The sequence below is a fragment of the Hyperoodon ampullatus genome, assembly GCF_949752795.1.
Source record: "Hyperoodon ampullatus genome assembly, chromosome: 16".
Lineage (NCBI taxonomy): Eukaryota > Metazoa > Chordata > Mammalia > Artiodactyla > Ziphiidae > Hyperoodon > Hyperoodon ampullatus.
The window spans coordinates 57,709,607-57,733,638 of record NC_136929.1 but is presented as its reverse complement, the minus strand read 5'-3'; the positions used below and the strand labels follow the sequence as shown (position 1 = coordinate 57,733,638).

Here is a 24,032-nt window from a genome sequence, read left to right as displayed (position 1 = left end):
ATCTTGATAAAATATGGTGGCCACTCTTCTGTGGCAGAGTATTGCACCAGAGCTCTGGTGAATCCAAGAGCAGCCTTACCTCACATTCTGGCGATGTCTCCAACTGTATTTGACCACTGTAGGAATTAGAGGAAAAAAATGATACAAAGTGGAATTTAAAGCAAAAATATTTCAATGTAAAAGGGTAAAATATATTGTTATAAAAGTTCAACATACTTTAGTGCAGAGTCTTGTAATTCTAAATCTTCTGCTGAGTCCACAGGGTAAAAGTTTACAACACTTCTCTCTGTAATATCTGTGCTTAATCTAAAGAGTAAGGGAAAAAAAGCGTTACCAAATTTATTAAACTTCTAATAAATTCTACTGCTTTTAGTCATATATTTAAAAGTTATGTCTATTGTTAAGATTTAATAATGAAAGGTTTATGGTAGAAATTTCAGACTACATGGTATTTTCCCACCATGTGCCAAATACAATATAATATAGTTTTAATATAATTTTCCATCTGCTTTGGTATCAAAATCCAACTTATTTGAAATATACTAGTAATTTCTGATAAGGTCATAATATTCATAGGCAGCACACACTAAATTTTATTCTAGAACTTTATTAGTTTACAGAAGCAAGTAAAGTTGTTCTATACTATACTATACATGTACTATATTATGGTATATGTACCAAGGGCATTTGTTTTAACAGGAAGATCTCTTTGATAGACCCTAATACTCTCGATTTAAAAAATAAGAATTCATAAGCAATTTGATATGCATTTTTAATTCTGAAATTGTCTTACAGTTTCTGAATTTCTGTGATTTTAAGAGCTGAACTTTTTTTTTAAGATCTATAAAATAAGGAATTTCTATAAGTCAAAAACAAGTTATAAAGCTATTTTAAAAAGTAGGGATATGTTCGTATTATACATGCCCATTGAAAATGGTATCAAACCAACAGTCAGAAATCCTTAAGAGAAGAAACCAACACAAAAGCAAAACAGGATAGCAATATTCAACTCAATTTTTTGATGTTAAGGTTGTGTGAAAGATAAAGCTCTAAAATTTAATCCTGTAATCAGCGGCTTGACTAAAACAAAGAAATCTGGATCTAGGAAATGCGAGATAAAGGAAAACCTTAATGTGTACGTAAACTTTTTATTACTACTATTCAAAAGCAGCTAGAAATAAATGACCTCTTGAAGTGCCCTCTCTTTATTAGGACAAAAACAGGACTCTTTCTTTATCCCTATTACACTGGCACAAAGACATGTTATTATCAAGTTAGGATTGTCATATTATAATATCTATTTCAGGATGTACAACAAAGATCTGCAGCAGCCAAATTAGTGGATTATTTTAGGGAGGAAATCAAATCCCTATAAAGTTTTACAACGTAAATAATTTTAAAATAGCAATCCATAAAGACGCAAATCAACTATCCCTTGGAAGGTTACTCAAGGCTGTTTTCTTCCACGCCCACCATGCTGACTTGCTTGACATCCTTGGCGACTCTTTGCCTCAGACCTTTCCAAGCTGGAGAGGAATCTCCAGATCCTCAGTTCATCCCACTTCTCAGGAAAGATGATGCAACTGAGGTCCAGAGCGGGGAGCCACACCTTCCAGGTCACCCCGATCTTACACTTGGTTCCAGTCCCACATTCCCTGGCTGCTGCTATTTCCATCAAACAAGGCTGTTCTTTTTCATTTTGGGGCTCACATCGTAATCTCGAATTTGTAAGAAAAGTTTATTGGAAAAGTAATACAAAATGTAGAAATATTAAAACAATATAAAGTTTGAGCCCAAGTGGGGCCTTCTCTCTGTCACATCATGTCTTCTAGGCTCTGTCCTGGACTCACATTCCCTTCCCATTGATATGCTTGCCCTTGGGAACCTCATCCCCTTATACTACTTCTGTTATGGCAGTACCTTATGAAAGTAACTTTTAAACCTAAGTCTTAAAGCCCCAGACCTAAACATCTAGCCGCTGAACGGATGCTGTAACATTGCCACCTTGGATTTTACTCAGCAGGTCCTAAACTGACCCCAACATCCTCCTCCTAAAAACCTGCCGTTCCCCTTGGTTCCCCATCTCAGATGGAGACATGAGGGGTCAGGTCTTAAAACACCTTGGACTGTTCCCTCCCATCCTCACCATCCACTTCAAACAATCAACAGAGAACTACCACAGTACCCACCGCTGTGTATCTACAATATTTAAAAGTAAAAAGAAAAGTAGTAATTTAGAAACACCCACAGAAAAAAATCCGTCTTAATATGTTTCTTTCTAGTTTTAATTTTTCCTAAGCTTCTTATACAATTGGGACCTAATTCTGTTTATATCGTTGGGATCAAACTTTATGCATGTTTTATTCTATTTATATCATTATGATCAAACTTTATGCATTTTTTATACTTTTTAAAGTTAACATTATGTAATGAGCAATCTAAAATATAGTGGAAAGTTTAAAAAACATTTTATTGGTCACATATTCCATCTTATTAATGACCAAAATTTAAGTACCTCCAAATTGTTAGATCATTTCCTTTTTTGCAAATATTTGCTATTAAAAACCCCTCTCCCCTCACAACTGCTATTCATATCTCTTTGTCCCTTAGGATATTTCTTTAGAATTAATTCAAAAGTTTTATATCTATTTTTAGACTACGGCTAGAAACTACAAGGATGTCTTCTGGAGTGGTTCTGCCTGTTTACCTTTTCACCAGCAGTTCATTTATTATTTCAAATCTTCACAACACTAAAAGATAAGTATTTATAGCCCATCTTATAGATGAGAAAACTCGGGTACAGAGAAGTTATATAACTTACCCAGATTAACTGGTATTAGAGCTGGGTTTGCAACCAGCATCTGGTTGATTAAGGTATGTTCTTCTCCAGCCATGCTATTTCCCCATTCCTTATAATTTCTCTCTCTCTCTCTCTCTCCCTCTCTCTCTCTCTCTCTTTTAGGATGTGAAACTCAGCTCTTTAAGGAACACACCTTGGTTAGGTGCTTACTAATAAGCCAGGCCCTGAGCCAAACATTAGGGAGAATTAACCACATGAATAATCATATTTTTAAACCATCATTACCTCCCCCTACTTATAAAATAAAGTCTCAGCTCCTCCACACAGCATTCGAAGTCACACCTGCATCACTCCAAAAGGTCTCTCTGGTGAGTCTCAGTCCTGGCTGCACATCAGAAGCACTGGCAGAACTTTTAAAAAATAAAAACGGCCAGGGGCTTCCCTGGTGGCGCAGTGGTTGAGAGTCCGCCTGCCGATGCAGGAGACACGGGTTCGTGCCCCGGTCCGGGAAGATCCCACATGCCACAGAGCGGCTGGGCCCGTGAGCCATGGCCGCTGAGCCTGCGTGTTCGGAGCCTGTGCTCCGCAATGGGAGAGGCCACAACAGTGAGAGGACTGCACACCACGAAAAAAAAAAAAATGGCCAGACCCCCAGCGCCACAGGTAGTGTCAGGCAGACTGTCTGTGTTCTGAAACTTCTACAAATGATACTGAAGCAGAGCCAGCATGGAGATCACCATTTCTGCCTGAGATTTTCCAAGCTGGCTCCATTTTTTTTTTTTTTTTTTTTTTTAGTTTCTGCTTTATAACAAAGTGAATCAGTCATACTGGCTCCATTCTTTTTGACCTCTGTACCTTTGCATAAGCTTTTAATTCAATCCAGAATTTGCTTTCTCCTTGGAAATGCCAGCTATTAAAGGCCCAGGTAAGATACTCCAACCTTCAGGAAGGTCAGCCAAGCCACCTTCCCTTCTCCGTCTGGAGTCAGGATCCCCTTCATTTCAAGCACTTAAATCAATTACACTTATAAATCACTACTCAAAGCAATGTCTATTACTAGAGTTTATGTTCCTAGAAGGAAGAGCTGTGTCTTGTTCATCTTTATATCCCCCAAGGTGCACACTGTAGATCTTTCCATGCTCTAAACACTCAACTAATGTCTGCAGAATTGAAATGCTTTTCAAATCAATTGCTAAAGATTTCCAGGCATACTCAACCCGAGCTAAGACTATTCTTTCAGAGCCCGACAACAGTGGTGGTGTACTCTCACCGGCACTCCGGGATTCACTCATCACCCTGTTCATGAATTCCCAGAATGTGCTGTGATTTCCACGCTCACCATATTATCAATACAAGACCACATTATCTTCACATTTAAATTCCCAGGATCCCTGAATAGTTTACCAGGGATAAGCTTCGGATCTATTTCTCTATTAGTACGGTAGTTATTACCTGATACCAGGTATACTGCTTTACTGAAAAATATTTTGTCTGTGGGAATTCCATAATCCTCAGTTAAGAAACCAAAAAAATATACCTATATATAAAGTGCTTAATATTGATAAAGACTAATTCAATTTAAAAATTATCTTGTCACCCAAATCTTTAGAAATATATGATTTAGTTAACATATATTTGGCACCATCAGAAATAAATATGGTTGTACTTGATAAACCAAGCCTTTCCTTTTTGGAAACTCTCTTATATTTCTCTATTCCAGGGGTTTAAACTTCAAGCTATATAAAATATGCAATTTTACCATATTTCTGTTGTCTAAGAATTATACAAAAATTGCCCTATGAATTCCACGAAGGGTGAATGAATTTCATGAAGGGATGGAAAAGCGGGGAACGGATCTCAGTCCCTCCAGAAGTTTGACTCTTTTACTTATGGATCTCGGGAAAACAGGCAGTTAAAATGACTTTTCTTTGTTAATGGTTATTGGTAAGCCCATACTGTGCATATAAATATCTTAAAAACTGAGATAATGTACTTAATAAATTAGTGTACATTACTGACACCTGAAACCTGGGCCAAGGAAAGACACACATACCTGTTGGGATCTTGCAGCAAATCCACTGCTTCTCTCAGCTGTTCAATCATTGCTATATTCATGTCCTGGTCTTTGGATGAACTTATTCTGCAACATGAAACCAAGTTTTAGACTGAAAATGATCACTAGAACATGAATAGCACCTAGGTTCTTAAGAACAAACTTATAAAGATCCATCTGACACTGCAAAAATGATTTTTGACAAACTCAACATTTTAGTGAAGATGTGTCAGTACCCTGTGGGGTGGGCTGCCAGAGTGTAGCAGAAAGAGTTGCTGGGTGGGAGGAGCCAGCTAGGCTGTAAAGCAGCTCACACAAAGTCTCAGTGCCCGTGGGCATTGCTCACCTGTAAAATCAGGGCAATGGACTGGCTGGGTAGTTCTCACGCTGTACTTTCCTGAGCCTGAGGGGGATCCACAGGGGTGCTCAGCTACAGTGGGTCTGCACTACTTCCAATTCCAGTTCAACCAGCCTGGCTCAGTTTTATTGCTTTCATACAATATGCGACTTCAGTGTGGGATTCTGGTTCCCAGTCCAGGCTCGTTAAGCAGCAAAATCACCTAATGGTGCTTAACAAAATATGCCAGGTCTGATACTCCTAAGTAGATCTGTCTGGGGCTTGGACATTTTCTTAATCAGATGATACTGATTTACAGGCAGGGTTGGGAAAAATAGATATAAGCTTGAGAGTGGGATTTCCAAAGCTTTACACAGTTTAAAAACTCTTTCCCTATAAAATCCTTTTCCCTATAATTCTATAATCAAGCTAGTCCTCCTCGGCATCACAGAAATATATCCAACAAATAGCTGGTTATACTGGACAGTGATTTGAAAGGAACTCTGCAATATTTTTAAAGGGCAAGAGAGATCCGACCATGGTTACTGCTTTCCACTACAGAATATAAGCCAATGTCTTTCTGTAAGTGGAAAAACTTTTTAACAATGGAGTAAATTCTCACTAAGGGGAAAACCCTCATGAGGTTTGATGGACGGTCCAGGCCTACATGCCAGATCATGGAAAACAAAATCCTGGGAACCAAAAACCTACCCTCTGCCATATGGTCCAAACTCAATCCCCCTGAGTGGTAAACCAGTAAAGTGGTTTACTGTCTGTTAGATGGATCACTCATGCCCTCCTGTGTAAATCTTTATATGCGATAGAGTAGAAGCGCTGTCCATCTGGTACGAGATCCCAGCCCTCTGTAACCCTGGGGCAAGATAATCAATCTCCCTGTGCCTCAGTTTTGTCATCAGTGAAGTAAGCGATAACAATAGGACTTATAGGATTGTTGTAAAGAGTTACTACCTGTGAAGTATTTAGGACAATGCCTGGCACGCGGTATTTAATAATTGTTAGCTATTACAACTATTAGACTTAAGACCAAGACATTGAGGTCTGTGGTTTTCTCAGATCTTGAACTTGAAGACTCTGGGGAAAGAAGTGGGAACAGGACCACGTATCACTTTAGGTCCAGTTGTCGGTTCGTTCAGAGAAAGGAAAGTCAGCTAGAATCTCTAGTCTAGAAATTCTATCTAATTTCCTGAATCACATTCTACCCACAGCCTCAAATCAGATAAAACTCAAGGCCAAGGAACAGGCATGACCTGGCACAGTATGGCCCCAATACTAGGACAGTAAGCATCAGACAGAGGAAAACTTGCAACTTCTGAGCAATATCGTTGAGTAAGGTATCAGCTGGCTCAAAGAAAAGTGGACCAAAATTCTATCAGGACAAGGCTGCCATTCTGCTTGACACATGAACGTTACAGGGTGGTGGCTCATCACCAGCCTTCGGCACTCACATCCCCTCGGATGGCCAGTGCGCGTCCTCTTCTATCCGTAACAGTTCTTCACAGGCCTCGGTCCTTTCCTGTGGACAGAACACATGGGTCTTCTGAGAGCCGCTGGCTGTAACAGTCAACAGTCTAAACCTGCCCTCATCCATATTCACGACAGCCAAAAGGTGGAAACAACCCAAGTGTCCATGAATGGATGAATGGAGAAAATGTGGTCTAGACATACAATGGAATATCATTCAGCCTTAAAAAGGACAGAAATTCTAACACATGTTACAACATAGATGAACCCTGAGGACATTATGCTAAGTGAAATAAGTGAGTCACAAGAAGAAAAATACTGTATGATGCCACTTACATGAGGTTCCTGGAACAGTCAACTTCATAAAGACAGAAAGAAGAATGGTAGTTGCCAGAGGAGACGGGGGAGGGGATTGGGAAGTTATGGTTTAATGGGGAAAGAGTGTCAGTTTTACAAGATGAAAGAGTTTTGGAGATGGAGTACACAACAATGTGAATGTACTTACCATGGAACGGTACACTTAAAAAATGGCTGAGATGGTAAGTTTTATGTCGTATGTATTTTGCCACAATTAAAAATAAAATAGGGCCTCCCTGGTGGCGCAGTGGTTGAGAGTCCGCCTGCCGATGCAGGGGATACGGGTTCGTGCCCCGGTCTGGGAGGATCCCATATGCCGCAGAGCGGCTGGGCCCGTGAGCCATGGCCGCTGAGCCTGCGCGTCCGGAGCCTGTGCTCCGCAGCGGGAGAGACCACGGCAGTGAGAGGCCCGCGTACCGCAAAAAAAAAATAAAATAAAATAAACAAAAAAAAATAAAATAAAATTTTAAAAAAGAAGAAAAGAAAACCTGGCCGAGGACTACAATACCTGTTAACTTAGAAAAGAGCCAGAAATGCAAAGCTTAACTCCATTCATTATTGCCCTCTTAGCACCTCCTGATGTTGACAGATTCCTCAGCTGGGCTTGTCAGTCACATAAGAATGTGCATTCTGATGTTGGTGAGAGGAGCAGTGTGTGTGTGTGTGTGTGTGTGTGTGTGTGTGTGCGTGCACGCGCACCCGTGCACATGCACACTGTTAACAAAAAAGGAAGTATTAACGACAGAAAAATGCCTCAGATTGCATCTAATAGTTTTCACATGTACAACGTGCAGATTTCACTGAAATGCACCCCCCCTCTTAATATCCCAAAGAAACACTGTGGTGGGAGTATCTAGAAAGGCGTGTCCCACTGTTGGAACTTCCATGCGAGTCGTCTTTCCATTTTGATCTCTGACACAGAGAAATGCTGCTTTAACTCAGCTGACAGCTAAAACGGAAGCCATCCCTGAATGGGCAAACATTCCCCTAGCAAGGAAGGAATAACAGACAAAAGGACTGTTTTCTGTGTCAAAGTTCTGACACTTCATTAACTAACGCAGGCCCAACCAATTCTCCAGATGTGTCACAGAAAATAAGTCTTTTTCTGAGGAGGTATCTAGCTGCATGATGTCAACCTCTGGCTTGAAAAACACTCAGACTTTTTCTATATAGATTATACTTTATATAGATTATACTTTTAGTGCATAATAAAATCAATATATAAATTACTGTGCTGCATAATAAAATCAATATATAAATTACTGTGCCTCTACCCAAATGCTAGTGAAATTCATGGGTGAAAATATACTAGGAGAAACAACCAAGAAAACATGTTCTTATCTCTTCCTGTTGGGTTTCAACTATAGGAGCCATGGGTATTTCCTTCTAATTTTCAGTTTCATAATAAAAAGTAGCCAATAGTAGAAAATATACTTTTTTTCAGTATGTAAAATAGAGGTATACTGGGTTTCTTTTGCTAAGTTAGACGGTGACACAGTTGATACACATTATTCATGGATTCCGTATTTATGAATCTGCCTCCTTACTAAAATCTATGTGTCACCCCAAAACCAATACTCGTGGTGCTTTTGCAGACACACGCAGAGCTTGGTGAAAAACTGGAGTTCACAATCCCAGAATGCACTTCCCAGTTGAGGCTGAGCAAGGTAGCGAGTGACCTGCTTTCTTGTTTCAGCTCTCAGACTGTAAAAAAGTGTCCTTTTCAGAGCCTATTTAGTACCACATTTTCACACTTTTGTGCCTTTCGTTGGTGATTTTGCTGTTTAAAATGCCCCCCAGCATAGTACTGAAGTGCTGTCTTATCCTAAGCACAAGAAGGCTATGATATGTACTGTACCTTACAGAGAAAACACCTGCGTTAGGTAAGCTTCCTTCCTGCATGAGTTACGGGGCTGCTGGCCGCCAAGTTCAGTGTTAATGCACTAACAGTACATATTAAACAGAAATACACATAAAACCAGGTTATGTACTGACCAGTTGACAAAAATGTGTGACCAGAGGCTCGTAGGAACCTAACCCTGTATTTCCCATGGGAGCAACAGTTCAGGATTGGATAATTCAGTGTTTGAGGAAACTATCAAATAGAACTGCTCTGAATAAGGATCAACCGTAGTTACAAAAGCACAAGATGCTTACTCAGTGGAGAGAAAACAGGATTATATAAAACACAGAACTCTTGATGGTCGAGGACTGAGTAGTTCAGCACACTGGCTGGCAGTCAAACACACTCTCACAGACTTTAAAAGTGATGCAAGTCAAGGGTAAAATGGGCCTGAATTGCAGCGCACAACTTTGAATTGTAGATTTATGTTTTATTTTATTATTAGCCTTCTTCTCCACCTGCCAACAGAAGCCTCTTGTAGGAGTAGGCACTCAGGAAACATTTGCTGTCGATTTCTACACCCCATTTGCTCCCTAGATTCTACCCACAGGACTCATGCTGTAGAGCAGCCATTCCCATGGAGCCCTGTGCATCCTGAAATCTCTAAATCTAGAAGAATTTGCTTTTTTGAAACATGTTTTATTTTACTAATCCCTTTAATTGCTTTCCTTCAAGGCTTCCATCTTTACTTTAGACCCTCAACTTGAGATAAACTCTTCATAAAACAAAGACAAAAGCCCAATTTTCCATGTTTTGCTGACGGACTGGTCTCAGAGCTGATAGACAGGCATCAAATCTGGGAGAGCCTTGTGAGAACCACTGGCTGGAGAGTCATAGGATGAGGTTTTTACTTTCGGAAAATGACTGGCAGCAGCAGGGGCGCAATGCTGGATGCTCAGCTGGTGTAGGAGGGACTCCTGCTGTCCTAAGAATAAGCAATGATAAGGCTCCACTGAAGTCACGTCAGTGGAGGCGCAGGACAGAGAGGAGGCAGTGGGTGTGAGATATTTTGAAACAAGAACTGATGGATTTATGACGGATTAAATATACAGAATAAAGAATGAGGTTTTCTACAGATGTATGTCGTATGAGAGGTTCATTATTTTTGTCTTGAGTACACCAGAGTCTCCTACAGTGTATGATTCAGCTGTTTTCCTCCCAGTTCCCTTGAAGGTGATGCCCAGAGACGTTAGTTGGGACAGAGACTAGCCATCCTAACACCATCCTCAGGTAATAAGAACCAGCACCTAGAGACCCCGGGCCCGACTTTAACACAGTAACTCAGAGACCACTGTCTCTCACAAGCCACAAGGAACCCGAATTTCACCGAAAGGATTATCTTCGTGATCCTTGGGTGCCACGACCTGAACCAAAAGGACTGGCAGAAACATACCAAGGCACCTAATTGTGTCACAGAGTGGAACCTTAACTACCAGGTTTATAAAGGGCTTGTTTTTCTCTCGTTTCTGCCACTCCTATGACGAAGGTTTGCCTGACAATTTAGTGACTTCATCTAACATTTCAACACCTCAGCGCCACTATACCTGTTTATGAATGTGTCCTCGGAGTGACCCTTCTAAAAAGGGAAGACATTCATTTCCAGATTTTAAAAGTCTCCAGTTTTCTTCTTTTACTATGAATATACTCCCAAGAAAAACTTACGTACCTAGAATATGTTGAAAAGCATGTGAAACTTTGTTTTAGCTTTTTTACTGGATGGTCATGGTAATTCTGATAACTTATACAATGCATTGATTACCAGAGAGCTGAGTAATTTCCGAATACAAAAGAAAATCATCCATATACACAGACAAACAGAGAGGTACGGATGAAAGGGACACACTCCTAATGTCGGCAAATACACACGTTGGACTTTGAGAAGATGTTATAAAGGCCCAAGGAAGGTGGTAGTAAGCTGACATTTAAGGTGATGGATTGGTAACCTTGAACATAAATTCTAAGACAACAAACAAGAGTAAGTAAGTTAAAAAATTATCATCCTCCACTTGCCTTAATATAGTTTATAAATTCCGAATGGAGAACGTCTGTTCCGTGGGAAAATTGGTCTCTTTCTTCTCTTGAGTTCTCATTGTCACTCACAAGGGAAGGCGCTGGTTGAAATTCCTGATGAAATTCCCCTATTAGGAAAGCATAGAGAAAGATAGAAAGCATGATTTCATAAACAGATGAGCAAAACATAGATGACTGTAAAATACATCACCTAGTTTTTCAATCTTCTCCCTGACCTCTTCTGGAGGTATATGAATGACCCAAGTTTTCTCTTTCTGAAAGGATGTGAGGAAAAGGTGAAAAAAGGAGGAAGAAGAGGAAGAAAAGTAAAAGAAATGGAAAACCCCAAATCAAATGAACTTAAAAGTCAAGGCCCCTATATGGCTTCGTTCCTTATGAAAGAAATGAAATTTCCCCTAATTTTTTTTAAGGAACAGAGAATAGAAAGCATAAAAGAGGGCCTTCTGTGCTCTCAGCAACGTGTGACAAGTAAGTATTCCAAACTCAAAATTCAGTAGTTACCGAACAACTACTAAACAGCAGGTAAAATACTAAACATTTTGGGGATTTAAAAGATTAGTGAATGGGACTTCCCTGGTGGTGCAGTGGTTAAGAATCCGCCTGCTAATGCAGGGGACATGGGTTCGAGCCCTGGTCCGGGAAGATCCCACATGCCGCGGAGCAACTAAGCCTGTGCGCCACAACTACTGAGCCTGTGCTCTAGAGCCCGTGAGCCACAACTACTGAGCCCGCGTGCCACAACTACTGAAGCCTGCGTGCCTAGAGCCGTGCTCCACAACAAGAGAAGCCACCACAATGAGAAGCCTGTGCACCGCAATGAAGAGTAGCCCCCGCTCACTGCAACTAGAGAAAAGCCTGCGTGCGGCAATGAAGACCCAACGCAGCCAAAAATAAATAAATAAATACATTTACTTAAAAAAAAAAAAAATTAGTGAACAGCTGCAAGAAAGAGTGTGGGAAAGGACTAAAATAAGGACCCAAAATCATAACAACAAAAGAATTGACTGTGATGAGGACCACATGGAAGGGAAAGCACAGTCAGAGCGCATCCAACAGGTCTGTGTTCTGGATGGTGCAGGAGAGGTGAAAGGAGGAAAAGCAGATCTCTTCTCTCTGATCTGGACACTGGGAAAGAAGCAAGTAGGACCACACCACCTTCAAGGACTCCTAGCCAGCAAAAAATACCCACTTCTAGAACAGAGGGGAGAAAAACTGGTGACAAATGATATAATTCTTTTATTTTAAAATATGTGCCTAAAACACTACCTCTTCTACTGCATGTATTGTTACAAAGCTTATCTAAATTAATAAAGTGGCAGTCATATTTTTGCCTAATGTATACAGTTATGGTTGGGGACAATGGATGGTTCCAATCATCATCTCAGATAAATAAATGCTAACCTTACAAACCTGAGCATAATAAGTGAAAGCAAACACTAGAGTGTGAGTTGGTTTAAACAGTTCTCCCGTCACTAGGGCGAGCAAATCAAACTATGAGGGAGATAATCTGCATATTAATCTAGTTCTATACTATCCACACGTCATCAAACAGTGTCTGCCACAAATGTAAACATTACATTTTACAGTTTACTTAAAAGTCACTGAATAAACAGAAGCAGTCAAATTACTGTCATAATGTAATCGAATGAGGGCTACTCACCAAGATATGAAGTGTATTACTAGGATTTTAAAGTAGGCAAGACGTAGAGTGTTTAGTGATCATCTGGTGATTATCAAAGAATCACAGACTTTTACAGCTACACAAAACATTACAAATCACCTCATCTAATCATCTCATTTACAGGTGAGAGAATTGAGGTCAACTGACTTGTTCAAAGTCAAGTAGATTCCTGGGCACACATCCCAACTACATTTCCCACCCTTGCATGTAGTTAGATGTGACCCCTGGGCCTGTAAAAGGCCCAGCCCATGCTTTCTGCGTGGCTGGTAAAGTTCTGTTTCTCTAACTGGGAGCTGGACCCTTTGTTCCCATTCCCGGAACGAACCTCCATGCTCTTTCCCCTTTAGCTTGAAACAGATGGACTTGGAAATACAAATTAATATAAATTAAAGATGGTAGAATCACCAGATAAAAGGAACTTGGGTTCTTGAAGCACTGCGTGGAGGAGAGTTGCCTGGGAATCACTAACTCCCCTTTGGACTTACTTTGGATTGTGTTAAGGCAATGAAATTTGGGGAGTTTATGTGTTACAATAGCTAGAGTTGTCTTAAATAGTATATCTACATATCAATATTTTTTTCCAATAATGGATTTAAAGAATCTTAAATAAATCTTCAGAATGAGAATAGCTCTACTATTACTAGCTACGTGACCACCAGCAAGTTACTTAAACTGAGACTCACCTATAGAATGGAGATGATTAGAGTATCCAACTCAGAGTTTTGAATTTTAAATGAGATGACCTTCACAGATTAGCACAGTGCCTGGGGCATATGAAATGCTCAATAAACATTAACTATTACTGTTGCCATGTGTCTGCATATTTTAAACATAGCATTTGAAACTTAAAAACAAGCTCTTTGCTTTTTCAGCCATCTTGGACCCTGTGGAGGCCTGCTGGGAACAGGACTTCTAAAACGACAAATATGTCTGGAAGCCTGTGATCCAAGGCCATTTTTGCTGCCTATAAGCGGGGTCTATGGAACCAGACAGAGCACACAGCTCTCCTGAAAACTGAAGGTGTATATGCTCGAGATGAAACTGAATTCTATCTTGGCAAGAGGTGTGCTTACGTGTACGAAGCAAAGAACAACACAGTAACTCCTGGTGGAAAACCTAACAAAACCAGAGTAATCTGGGGAAAGATAACTCGTGCTCATGGAAACGGTGGCATGGTTCGTGCCAAATTCCGAAGCAACCTTCCTGCTAAGGCCATTGGACACAGAATCCGTGTGACGCTGTACCCTTCAAGGATTTAAACTTACTGAAAAGTAAATAAATAAAAGTGTGGAAAAAAAGAAAACAAACAAACAAACAAACACAAGCTCTTTCTCCCCATCCTTGATTCTCAGACCTTTAACTGGACTAAGGCGATGGCAGGAGTCCTCCTTGATCTGTTCTTCTTCCATGATATTTGACATGGGCACATTGAGGCTAACGGTGTCTTCATCAGAAGGCTGAAAAGAAACAGGACACTGCCTCATTCAAGGGAGAAGTGTTATCAATATAGATTAAGAGAATGCTATGTGATTAAAAAAAAACATACTGTGATTCTCACAAACCTAATATTGAGTAAAAGACACCAAAGGACAATGCCACTTCTATTAGTTCAAAAATGGGCAAAACTAATCCATGGTGCTGGAAGTCAGGATAGTGGCTGCTCTTAGGTTAGGGGCGTGGGCGCATGATGGGGGCTTTCTGGGTGGCTGCTAAAGTTCTGTTTCTCTAACTGGGAGCTGGTAATGAGTGTGTTCACTTTGTCAAAATTCATCAAGCTAACACTCACGTACTTCTCTGTACATATGTTTTGAGCTGAAATTTTTTCAGGTACCTGATGATATTTTCGAACCTAAGAGCCACAGTCAGGGCACTGAGAAGGACTGGGTAACACCTGAGAGAACAGAGAAATAACTGGAAATACACTACCATACCAGCCCTAAGTCCAATCGATCACTTCAACAGTAATGGTGCTCTGAGATCTGACAACACAAATTTACCAAAACTATATTAAGGTTTCATGTGGCCAGTCACAGAAAGCAGGCAGTCAGCCTCTGGGACAACATCTCATTTATTTACAGTGCATCTTACACGCAACATCAAGCTTCAGTTTATTTTCCTGTTTAGGCTGAGGAAGCTGCTTTAAATATATAAGAAGCTGCTTTAAATATATAATATATAGTACTTAAAAGGAACAGGGGTTCTGTGCAGTTTTCAGAATAATGCTTCGATTTAGTAATCAGAGTTAGTTCTCCCTGGGGGTCTTGTTTCCCACACTAACTGATGAAGTTTATTCAGATAATCTATGATTCTGTCACAAATAAAATATGAAGCCTCATTTATTTTCCTATGTCTCCATTTTAGCGTCACTGTTTCATGAAAAGCTTTTCAAATCACAGGGATCAGGAACCTCCACAGAGCACGTTTCTGTGGCTTGCTTCTAAACTCCTGAGGCTATAATTTTTCACAGTACAGTGTTCATTTACTTTTGGACACGTGCGTGCACAGATTGTTCAGAAACTGGCAGAAAACAAATGTACATTTCATTCATTACACAGCTATTCACTGAGCCTCACATTTTTTTTGCTTGTTTATCTGAGTGACAAATGCTAAATCAATCAGAGTGACAAATGCTAAATCAAACAATGGCAACAGCCAAAGAAAGGAATGAGGTGTGATTTCTGAACCCCACAATGAGATGGAAGTAGGAAGCAAGACTGACTGACCACAGATAATAAAATATTTGCCAAATAAAGTGAAAATAGAAAGCTACATAGAATAATCCAGAACCCTTATCCTTGTAAAAAAAAACATTTCTAGGAGGTGTTCTGAGGTAAGGAGGCCACAATGCAAGACAAAAAAAAAAAGCCAAAGGGAAAATGTATACACTTCATTCTGTTGCACATAATCCTTTCTGTAGTCCCTCCTTCCACCCTCCTCCCATCTTAAAAACTTATTAGCAAAATTCCAAGATATGCATCTAGTTAAAAGGAAGAAAATAAACCCTTGGCCTCCTTTTAGAATATTAGCATCCTACTTATACTAAGTGAGAACAAAAGGATAATGAAGTTCTTTGTGTAAAGTTTTATTAATGAACTTAATTATCCTTAGAAGACAGATAAAGGATAAAGCAGAGTCTGTTTTAATTTAACAGAAAATAAGCTCGGGTGAGTAATTTCTGAAACAAAGGGCTATTTCAGGGGACTTAACGAGTTTTAATAAAGTTAAGGGAGTAGAATTAAATACAACTTATAAAGCAATGTGTTGAGTATTTTCTCCCCCACGGAATCATAGTAAACTATTCATGGAGGTTCATGAGGGTAATTTTATTTTATTGATACTGGCCTTCTTTTTCTGCCTACTACTCTTCTTCCTTTTGAAATATTCTGTATTAGCAAGATTTTAAGGTATCCTAGTGCTTTATGAAGTGTTTTGTGGAAAATAAATTCCAATATCTTAGCTACATATTAAACCTCAAAGGCCTTAAGAGAACAGGGAAAAGACAATTTTCCTGGACTTATATATAGTAAAAATGTGGATTTCTTAGACAGGGTAATTGACCTATTAAGTACATCTTCAAAGAGTATTACAATGTTTCAAAACTCAATAACCACAAAAACTCAGTAAGTTCCCTCAAAAAAGGAAGGCCTGATAATACATACATCCCCTACTCCAGGTATCCCTCCTAGCTCTGCTGGTCAATAAACCCCATTTAATGGTTTATTACTGAAAGATTTTGCGGAACCTAATATAAATAAGATAACAAATGTTCTAATTGAGCTATATATAACCACTTTACAAAGCTCCAGTGTGGGAGGCCTCTTAGCTCACAAATAACCAAACTTTTATCCAATTATCTGAAAACAACACAATCTAAGAATTTCAGGAAAACAAATATTGATATAAAAATTATGGCTACTCAAAAATGCATTTCCTGTGGGTAAAATGCAATGTACATTTATAGTGGGAAGCAGCCGCATAGCACAGGGAGATCAGCTCATGCTTTGTGTCCACCTAGAGAGGTGGGATACGGAGGGTGGGAGGGAAATGCAAGAGGGAGGGGATATGGGGATATAAGGATACGTATAGCTGATTCACTTTGTGATACAGCAGAAACTAACACACCATTGTAAAGCAATTATAATCCAATAAAGATGTTAAAAAAATGCAATGTACATTTGATTCCTTAACATTTATGCAGGCATATAACAACTTTTTCCTAAGTTACTCTGTCACTTAAAAACAAACATATTTATAAAAATGCCTTCCGGGTTCTTGCACACCACTTAGTCATTTCATAATATTTATTAAGCATGCAAGAATATTCCAGATAATGTGAGGGGTGTGGTAGGAGGGGAAGGAGATAGGGACTCTCTTCTTGAGACATTTACAAAACATTAAAGATTCAGAAAAAGCTAACAACAGTTAATATTTACGTAACAGAGGATTTCAAATAACTTTCACAAGCATTATCACATGTTCTCATGCAACTGCCTTTTATCCGAAAGGAGTACAGCGAATGCAGGTAGATATATCTAGAAGCACAAAAGGAAAAAAATCTGATCACGAATTTACCTCTGTGGCAGATAATCGCTTGTCTCCATTATCACTCCCAACGCCCGAGTCAGAATCCTTCTTGCTGGGTTAGATGCCATCGATATTGAATTCATTTAGAAAAAATTAAAATCACAAAGTTCACAACAAGAGACATCAACTTATATTCAAATAATGACTTTACTAAACAAATTTTTATTATTACCAAAAGACAACAAATCCGCCCATTATTGAAGGTTGTTAAGACAAGGGCTTAATGAAAATCAGATACTTGTACCGTCTAAATATGGTACAAGATAAATTCTTTGTGTTCAGAGTTTCATGGATTTATACTCTACCTGAGTGGCCCATTCTTTGAAACAGTTAATAATTTTCTTATTTTATTGATTCTAGCATATGAAAAAGCAAAAACTACCAATTGCTTTTACCTCTTATGTTATGAAATTTCCTAACTTTCAATAATTCTGTAAACTTTTATTCAGTGCCTAAATAAATTTGATAGTATGTTTAAAACAATAAAATAATGAATACATATTTTAAGCATTATATAAAGGTACCATTAGGGTAGGCTGAGATTTTCAGTCACTACAGTATATTTACTTTTTTTAGTAAAAAGTTCAAGGAAGATTTCTGCAGTGGAGACATTTCAAAAACAACCTGCATTTCTACAAGTGTGTTCAGTGTGAGAATTTTGGTTCTCTGAAAATTCAAGGCCCAGTTTACACCACAAAATGGCCAAGGACATGTTAAACGATTCTAAAACTTCCATTCTGAACTGGAAATGGCAAAAGCTACACACAGTGCATTTTTAAAAGACAATTAAAAAAAAATTAAAATAAATAAAAAAATAAAAAAAATAAAGTCTGCATTTTTTTCTTAACAATGTTCTGGAAGCATATTAAAAATTAACTTAAAAAACCATGTCTCGGGCTTCCCTGGTGGCGCAGTGGTTGAGAGTCCGCCTGCTGATGCAGGGGACACAGGTTCGTGCCCTGGTCCGGGAGGATCCCGCATGCCGTGGAGTGGCTGGGCCCGTGGGCCATGGCCGCTGAGCCTGTGCGTCCGGAGCCTGTGCTCCACAGCGGAAGGGGCCACAACAGTGAGAGGCCCGCATACCGCAAAAAAAAAAAAAAAAAAAAAACCAAACCATGTCTCTAACACAACATTGTAAATCAACAATACCCCTAAAAATTTTTTTAAAAAAACAACAAAAACCATGTCTCACTTTGATGTGGTTGTTTTAACTGATCAGTAAAAAATACATATATTTATATTATAGATCTTATTTATAACATGAGCACACACACATATGCTGCACTCAGGAAGGACTGATTCTTGATTAGGAGAGGGTAGATGAAACCTGAAAGATGCCAAAATGTTATCAACAGCATCAATTTTCCCTGTTTTATTCCAAAAGTGTTCAAGAGTCTGATGTATAAATCTGCATTGTCTGAGTGAAACACAAGGATTTTTGGAGTTAGTTACCTGGAGCGCCTTGGCCTAAGCAAACTCTAAACGGGGGCTTCTAGCCAAGGGGGGTCACACTCACCCGTCTTCCACGTGCTGGTGTAAATGTGGCCTCTCCATGGTGTGGAGATAAAGGGAGTCGGTTGTCTTAATCTGGCATGCTTGGATGCTCAGATACTTAAATATGTGCACTTTGCCCTTGGTGCAAATCTATGGAGAAATTAATAATAAATATATTTTTAACGGCAAAACAAATGTAAACACTAGACATCTCACTCTGTATATTTTAGTTTTTGCATTTTCACTTTAAGTAACACGTTAACAGTGACCACCAAATTTGACCTCTCCAAAACAGGGAAGGTTTTAGGCAATCATTTCCTCCAAATTCTACTTCAATAGAAAACCATGTTCAAGAAATTTCTAGTTTCTCTTGCACTAAACCTCAAAATTCTAACAGAAATACATTTAAGTATGAATTGTGTAAAACATATATACGTCAGATAACTAACCTGGTAATGTTCCAATTCTGAAAGCATATATACTTCATTCTGTTCTCACATAGCTTAATATCTGAGCTTGAATCTTGTCTCTAAATGACTGACAATCATATTTTAAAATGGTTAAACTCTAGTTTCCAGCTAACTTCAATGTAAGGAATCTATTACTCCTTTTGTAATCCATACACTCCGTGAAAACATTTCAAATGCACGTAAAAAATGATACAGATAATAACTGAATAAGTGAAATAATCAAACATCATAATTCTGGGACTGTGGTGACCAGAACAGTGAGGCAAATGGTGGTAAACAATTGTGATGTCACAGAAGACAACATATTGTAGTCAGATTCACCCAAGGTTTCATTTTTTAAGAGATTGTGACTGTTTATGATCATATCCATACATTAATTCTGCAAAATATCAACAAACCAGTTCTGCTGAGAGTTGCTTAGGTGCTATTGATAGCCTATCCCCCCGGCAACAGCTTTGCTGTGAGACCCCTCACCTGTGCTGGAGGAGACTGCAAAGGGTTATTCTCAAGCAGTAATACTTGCAGCTGCTTCATCTCTCTAAAACAAATGGGAATCACGAGCACTTTATTGCAGGAAAAGTCAAACTTTACCAAGGGAAGATCTACTAGTTCTAAAAGAACAGAAAAAAAAAAAAAAAAAAAAAAAGAAAGAAAGAAAAAAAAAAAAAAACTCAGAAAGCAACAAGATTAAATGGCTAAACACATTCAAAAATTTTCTGCTTATCTGGAAATATATCATTTAGCATAATTAAAACCAAGTTGTGTATTAGGAATATAAGTTATGTATATATAATACTTTACTAAAGAGGAGAGGAAAGCTTTCATTGGGGGCCCAACAGTTTTTAATTTGTTGTTATTTCTGATACGAGCTGGAAACACTTGACATATATAACACTTATTGTTTAAAAAGGCTTTTTTTCCAGTGAAACAATCACATAAGCCACACCACACAAGAGATGCTTATGTTTTAACTTCAAACTGTTTTCAAACAGCTTGCTAGCTTATGAATAATACGTTAATTACAACATATTCGTATGCATTCCATGTATGTGGGCTGGCAGAATCTCAGAACGAGTTACTAGAAATATGTTCTTAATTGTTTAACTCCACTGTAAAAAAGAAATGCTATCAAATTTGGAACTTTGCAACAGACCCTGTAATCCTGATTTGATTAGGCTTTATTCTACTGCTTTAAAAAAGTCTTCTGTAGCTCCACAAACAAGACAGAACATTATATTTAGCTTAAAATCCCCACCCAGTGGCATAGCAAACACTCAGTAATTTCAAGCATTCCAACCGACATTGGCAGCTGCAAGACACGAAGTCAAATACATTCCATAGAGCAAAGACGCTGAGCAATGCCAGAGCAGGGTGACACGGTGCAAACCAACAAGATCTCCATGTGAGAGGCTACGGAGGGCTCATTTCAGAACGGGCCTCACCACGTTTGTTATGAAACCTGGTAAGGGAGGATACACGGTGCTTTCAAATACTCAAGGAATTCCCAAGCAGATGAAGGGCAGGGACTATAGGAAGAAGAGGAACAGAAGGCAGTGACCTGGAGAAAGAATTCATACTATCCCTCGGCTCCCCCTGTACTGCTGGAGGGTTTTCACGTTACTCAGCTAGACTACTTCGTGTTCCCCCAACAAAGGTTCACTTAGCAACCAGTCTCTGCAAATTCAACTCGCTCTGGGTGTGGAAGGGACTTTCCTTCTTTCATACCTTAGTGAACTACTTTGTATTAAAGAAAAGAGTCATGAGATTGAAACGCAAGGACAGAGACATGGGAGCAGCAGCTCAGCAGCTCCCAAACTCAGGTCCATGATAGGCAGGCGGCTGTGTAAGAGAAGCTCAGGATGTGTCTTTTTAAATTTTTTTTATTGAAGTATAGTTGATTTACAATGTTGTGTTAGTTTCAGGTGTACAGCAAAGTGATTCAGTTACACATACATATGTGTATCTATATTCTTTTTCAGATTCTTTTCCATTATAGTTTATTATAAGATATTGAATATAGTTCCCTGCTAGGTCTTTGTTGTTTATCTATTTTATATATAATAGTGTGTATCTGCTAGTCCCAAACTCCTGATTAATCCCTCCCCCGCTTTCCCCTTTGGTAAGAATAAATTTGTTTTCTATATCTGAGTCTGTTTCTGTTTTGTAAATAAGTTCATTTGTATCATTTTTTAAGATTCCACATATAAGTGATATCATACATTATTGGTCATTCTCTGTCTGACTGACTTCACTTGGTATGATAATCTCTAGGCCCATCCATGTTGCTGCAAATGGCATTATTTCATTCTTGTTTATGGCTGAGTACTATTCCACTGTGTGTGTGTGTGTGTGTGTGTGTGTGTGTGTTGTGTGTATACACATTACATCTCCTTTATCCATTCATCTATTGATGGACATTTAGGTTGCTTCCATGTCTTGGCTATTGTAAACAGTGCTGCTATGAACATTGGGGTGCATGTATCTTTTTGAATTGGAATTTTCAAATTAGAATTTTTGAATTCTTATTCAAATTGGATGTGTATTTTTTAAATTGCCCCAAGTAATTCTCTGCTCAAACTCAGCTCTCCCACCAATAGCAGGATAAGTGATTTGCCTCAGGTCTCACTCGTCCTGGTTGCCTTGAAGAAGCACATGGAGAGCAGTGGGAGATGAAGAGAGGAGGTGAAGCCAGAGGATGGCACGGAATCAAGAAAGTCAAAGGGAAAGGGAAAGTAAGACCTTTCCAGTTAATAGTTCATTTTGAAAACAGGGCTGAGAATTAGGGGGACTGTATGTAAAAAGAATATCTCCTTGCTATAACTTCCAGTAATATGAATCCATCTCTCCAATGGCTAACTTGACTCCCTCAAGTTAGGCTGGCAAATCAGGGGTGAAGTTTCACTGCACTCTGGCTTTTCAGCGATTTGCCACTTAAAATGAAGACTTTTAAGCAAGACTAGAGAGCTAAGTGCTTGGAAGACATAGCAGGAGGGGAAGGAAGGCGACTTACAGTTAAATAAAGTAAGAAATGGTTTTTATAATGACAATTCCTTTTAGTGCCTGTTGGGGACACAGTTACCATCTTAGTTTAGGAAAGCTAGAATCTGACATTTTCACAACAAGGAAACGAAGGAGAAAATGATAACTCCAGCTCAGAAAAAGCCAAAGAGAGCAGGAAAAAAGGTGTAAGAGAAGAACTAAAAAGAACAACGAATCCCACTCCTCTTTCTCCATTGCAAAGAGGGGCAATGAATGACTACTTTAATTTTCTGTCCATTCTGGTGCCAGAAAAAACAAAATAGAGTCTCCCCATTGCATTAGTTGTAGTATAACCACCACAAGATTGATGTGGGCAATTAGGCCACAAACTTTCCCCCCTCCTCAAATTGAAAGCATATGAGGAAGGGTACTAAAGAGGAAAAACAAGTGAGTAAATATGAAAAGTCTTTCAATTCACTGCCTGAGAGCATTATCAGTGCTCTTTTGTTAACAGAGTTCTCCAGAGTAAAGCAAAAAGAAACTTGATATTCAGGAAATTATTTTTTTTTTAAAGAAGATTTTCCATTAAATTGACGTTTTAGCTCCGAGGGTATATTAAAATATTAAGCCTGAGAAAACATAATTATGAAAAGTATAGAAATTTGTAAGTGATCTTTTTAGGAGAAGGAATGCTTTTAAGTTAAGAGAGCAAGGAGTGGTCAGAGAAACAAATATCTTGATTTTACAGATGCGCTTTCTTGCCACATGTTTCTAAACCATTACAGGAAACTGTTAAATGATTAAATTAAATTTTTCTTTTGAAAACAAGAGTTCAATCATTTGTGATGACTTCTCAATAATTAACCTAAGAGCTTAAATTTAGACGAAAGTTTTCTTGAATGCTATGAAAGGCTATATGATTATAAACTTGCTGTTAGTAAGAGTTTTCTCCTTATACTTGCTCAAACCAAGAAAAACAATTTCATCCATTCAGAACTGGAACCGCACAATGACAAAATGAAAAATCAATGTTTGTATACCAAGTCATCTCAAGTAATAAAGTAATACATCTTTAGGCCGAGATAGTTTCTAATTCTTCTTCTTTAAATACTAGCCAGCATGAGAAAGGTGAAGATGGCAGATAACACTTAAAACTCCCATCTATAAAGCACATTACATTTTGTAAAGCTCTTTCCCTTTCCTGAGCTCCATTTTCTTGCCTTGAATAATGAAGCACTTCAAGCCAAAGATCATGAAGCAGGAACAGAATAATAAAAATCAGGCAGCTCTCAAACACCTGCATTAGAGTCAGATTAACCAAATGCTGACTGTTCCCAAATATACGCTTTAGCTTATCAGGCATCCTGATGTGCTTAAATAAAAATGATAGAAACCAATGTGATCTTTGAGAACCAGAGTACGTTTTGGAGAAAACATTCAGTGTCCTGCTGTTCATCAACTCATTCCTGATTAGGTCCAAACAAGGATCCCAAAATGTGAAATTCAGATCCAGCATGATCTACAAGGCTACTTATCACCGTTCTTAATGGTATAACATTTCTGAATAAATACATCTTTTTTATTTTTAATTTATTTTTGTTTTACTGAAGTACAGTTGACTGACAATTTTTTTTTTGGGGGGGGTTGCGCTGCATGCGGGATCTTAGTTCCCCAACCAGGGATCGAACCCATGTCTCTTGCAGTGTCAACACGGAGTCTTAACCACTGGACGGCCAGGGAAGTCTCTGACAATTTTTTTATTGAATATCTTTTTATTTTAACTTCAACGCAACATATCAGAGGGACATACTATGGAAGCCCAGAGCTGCAGGGAAGGGTTTGCCCGTGTTTGGCTCCTGGG

At 38.8% G+C, this 24,032-nt stretch overlaps 1 protein-coding gene and 1 pseudogene across 4 annotated transcripts in view; one reads left to right on the top strand and one right to left on the bottom strand.

Moving 5' to 3' along the window:
* Positions 1-24,032, bottom strand: part of LRCH1 (leucine rich repeats and calponin homology domain containing 1) — a gene marked incomplete at both ends in the record, with an annotated part of 189,351 nt that overhangs the window by 38,505 nt on the left and 126,814 nt on the right. For all 3 annotated transcript variants that reach the window (XM_079722106.1, XM_079722104.1, XM_079722105.1), the window contains 9 exons: positions 80-116; positions 217-306; positions 4,854-4,940; positions 6,657-6,724; positions 10,943-11,070; positions 13,999-14,101; positions 17,217-17,280; positions 18,745-18,872; positions 19,667-19,803. In XM_079722106.1, coding sequence (XP_079578232.1) covers positions 80-116; positions 217-306; positions 4,854-4,940; positions 6,657-6,724; positions 10,943-11,070; positions 13,999-14,101; positions 17,217-17,280; positions 18,745-18,872; positions 19,667-19,803 — 842 coding nt within the window. The remainder of the gene's footprint in view (positions 1-79; positions 117-216; positions 307-4,853; positions 4,941-6,656; positions 6,725-10,942; positions 11,071-13,998; positions 14,102-17,216; positions 17,281-18,744; positions 18,873-19,666; positions 19,804-24,032) is intronic.
* Positions 13,571-13,928, top strand: LOC307065271 (large ribosomal subunit protein eL33-like; annotated as a pseudogene). The gene has a single exon. The product of its transcript is annotated as a large ribosomal subunit protein eL33-like (transcript).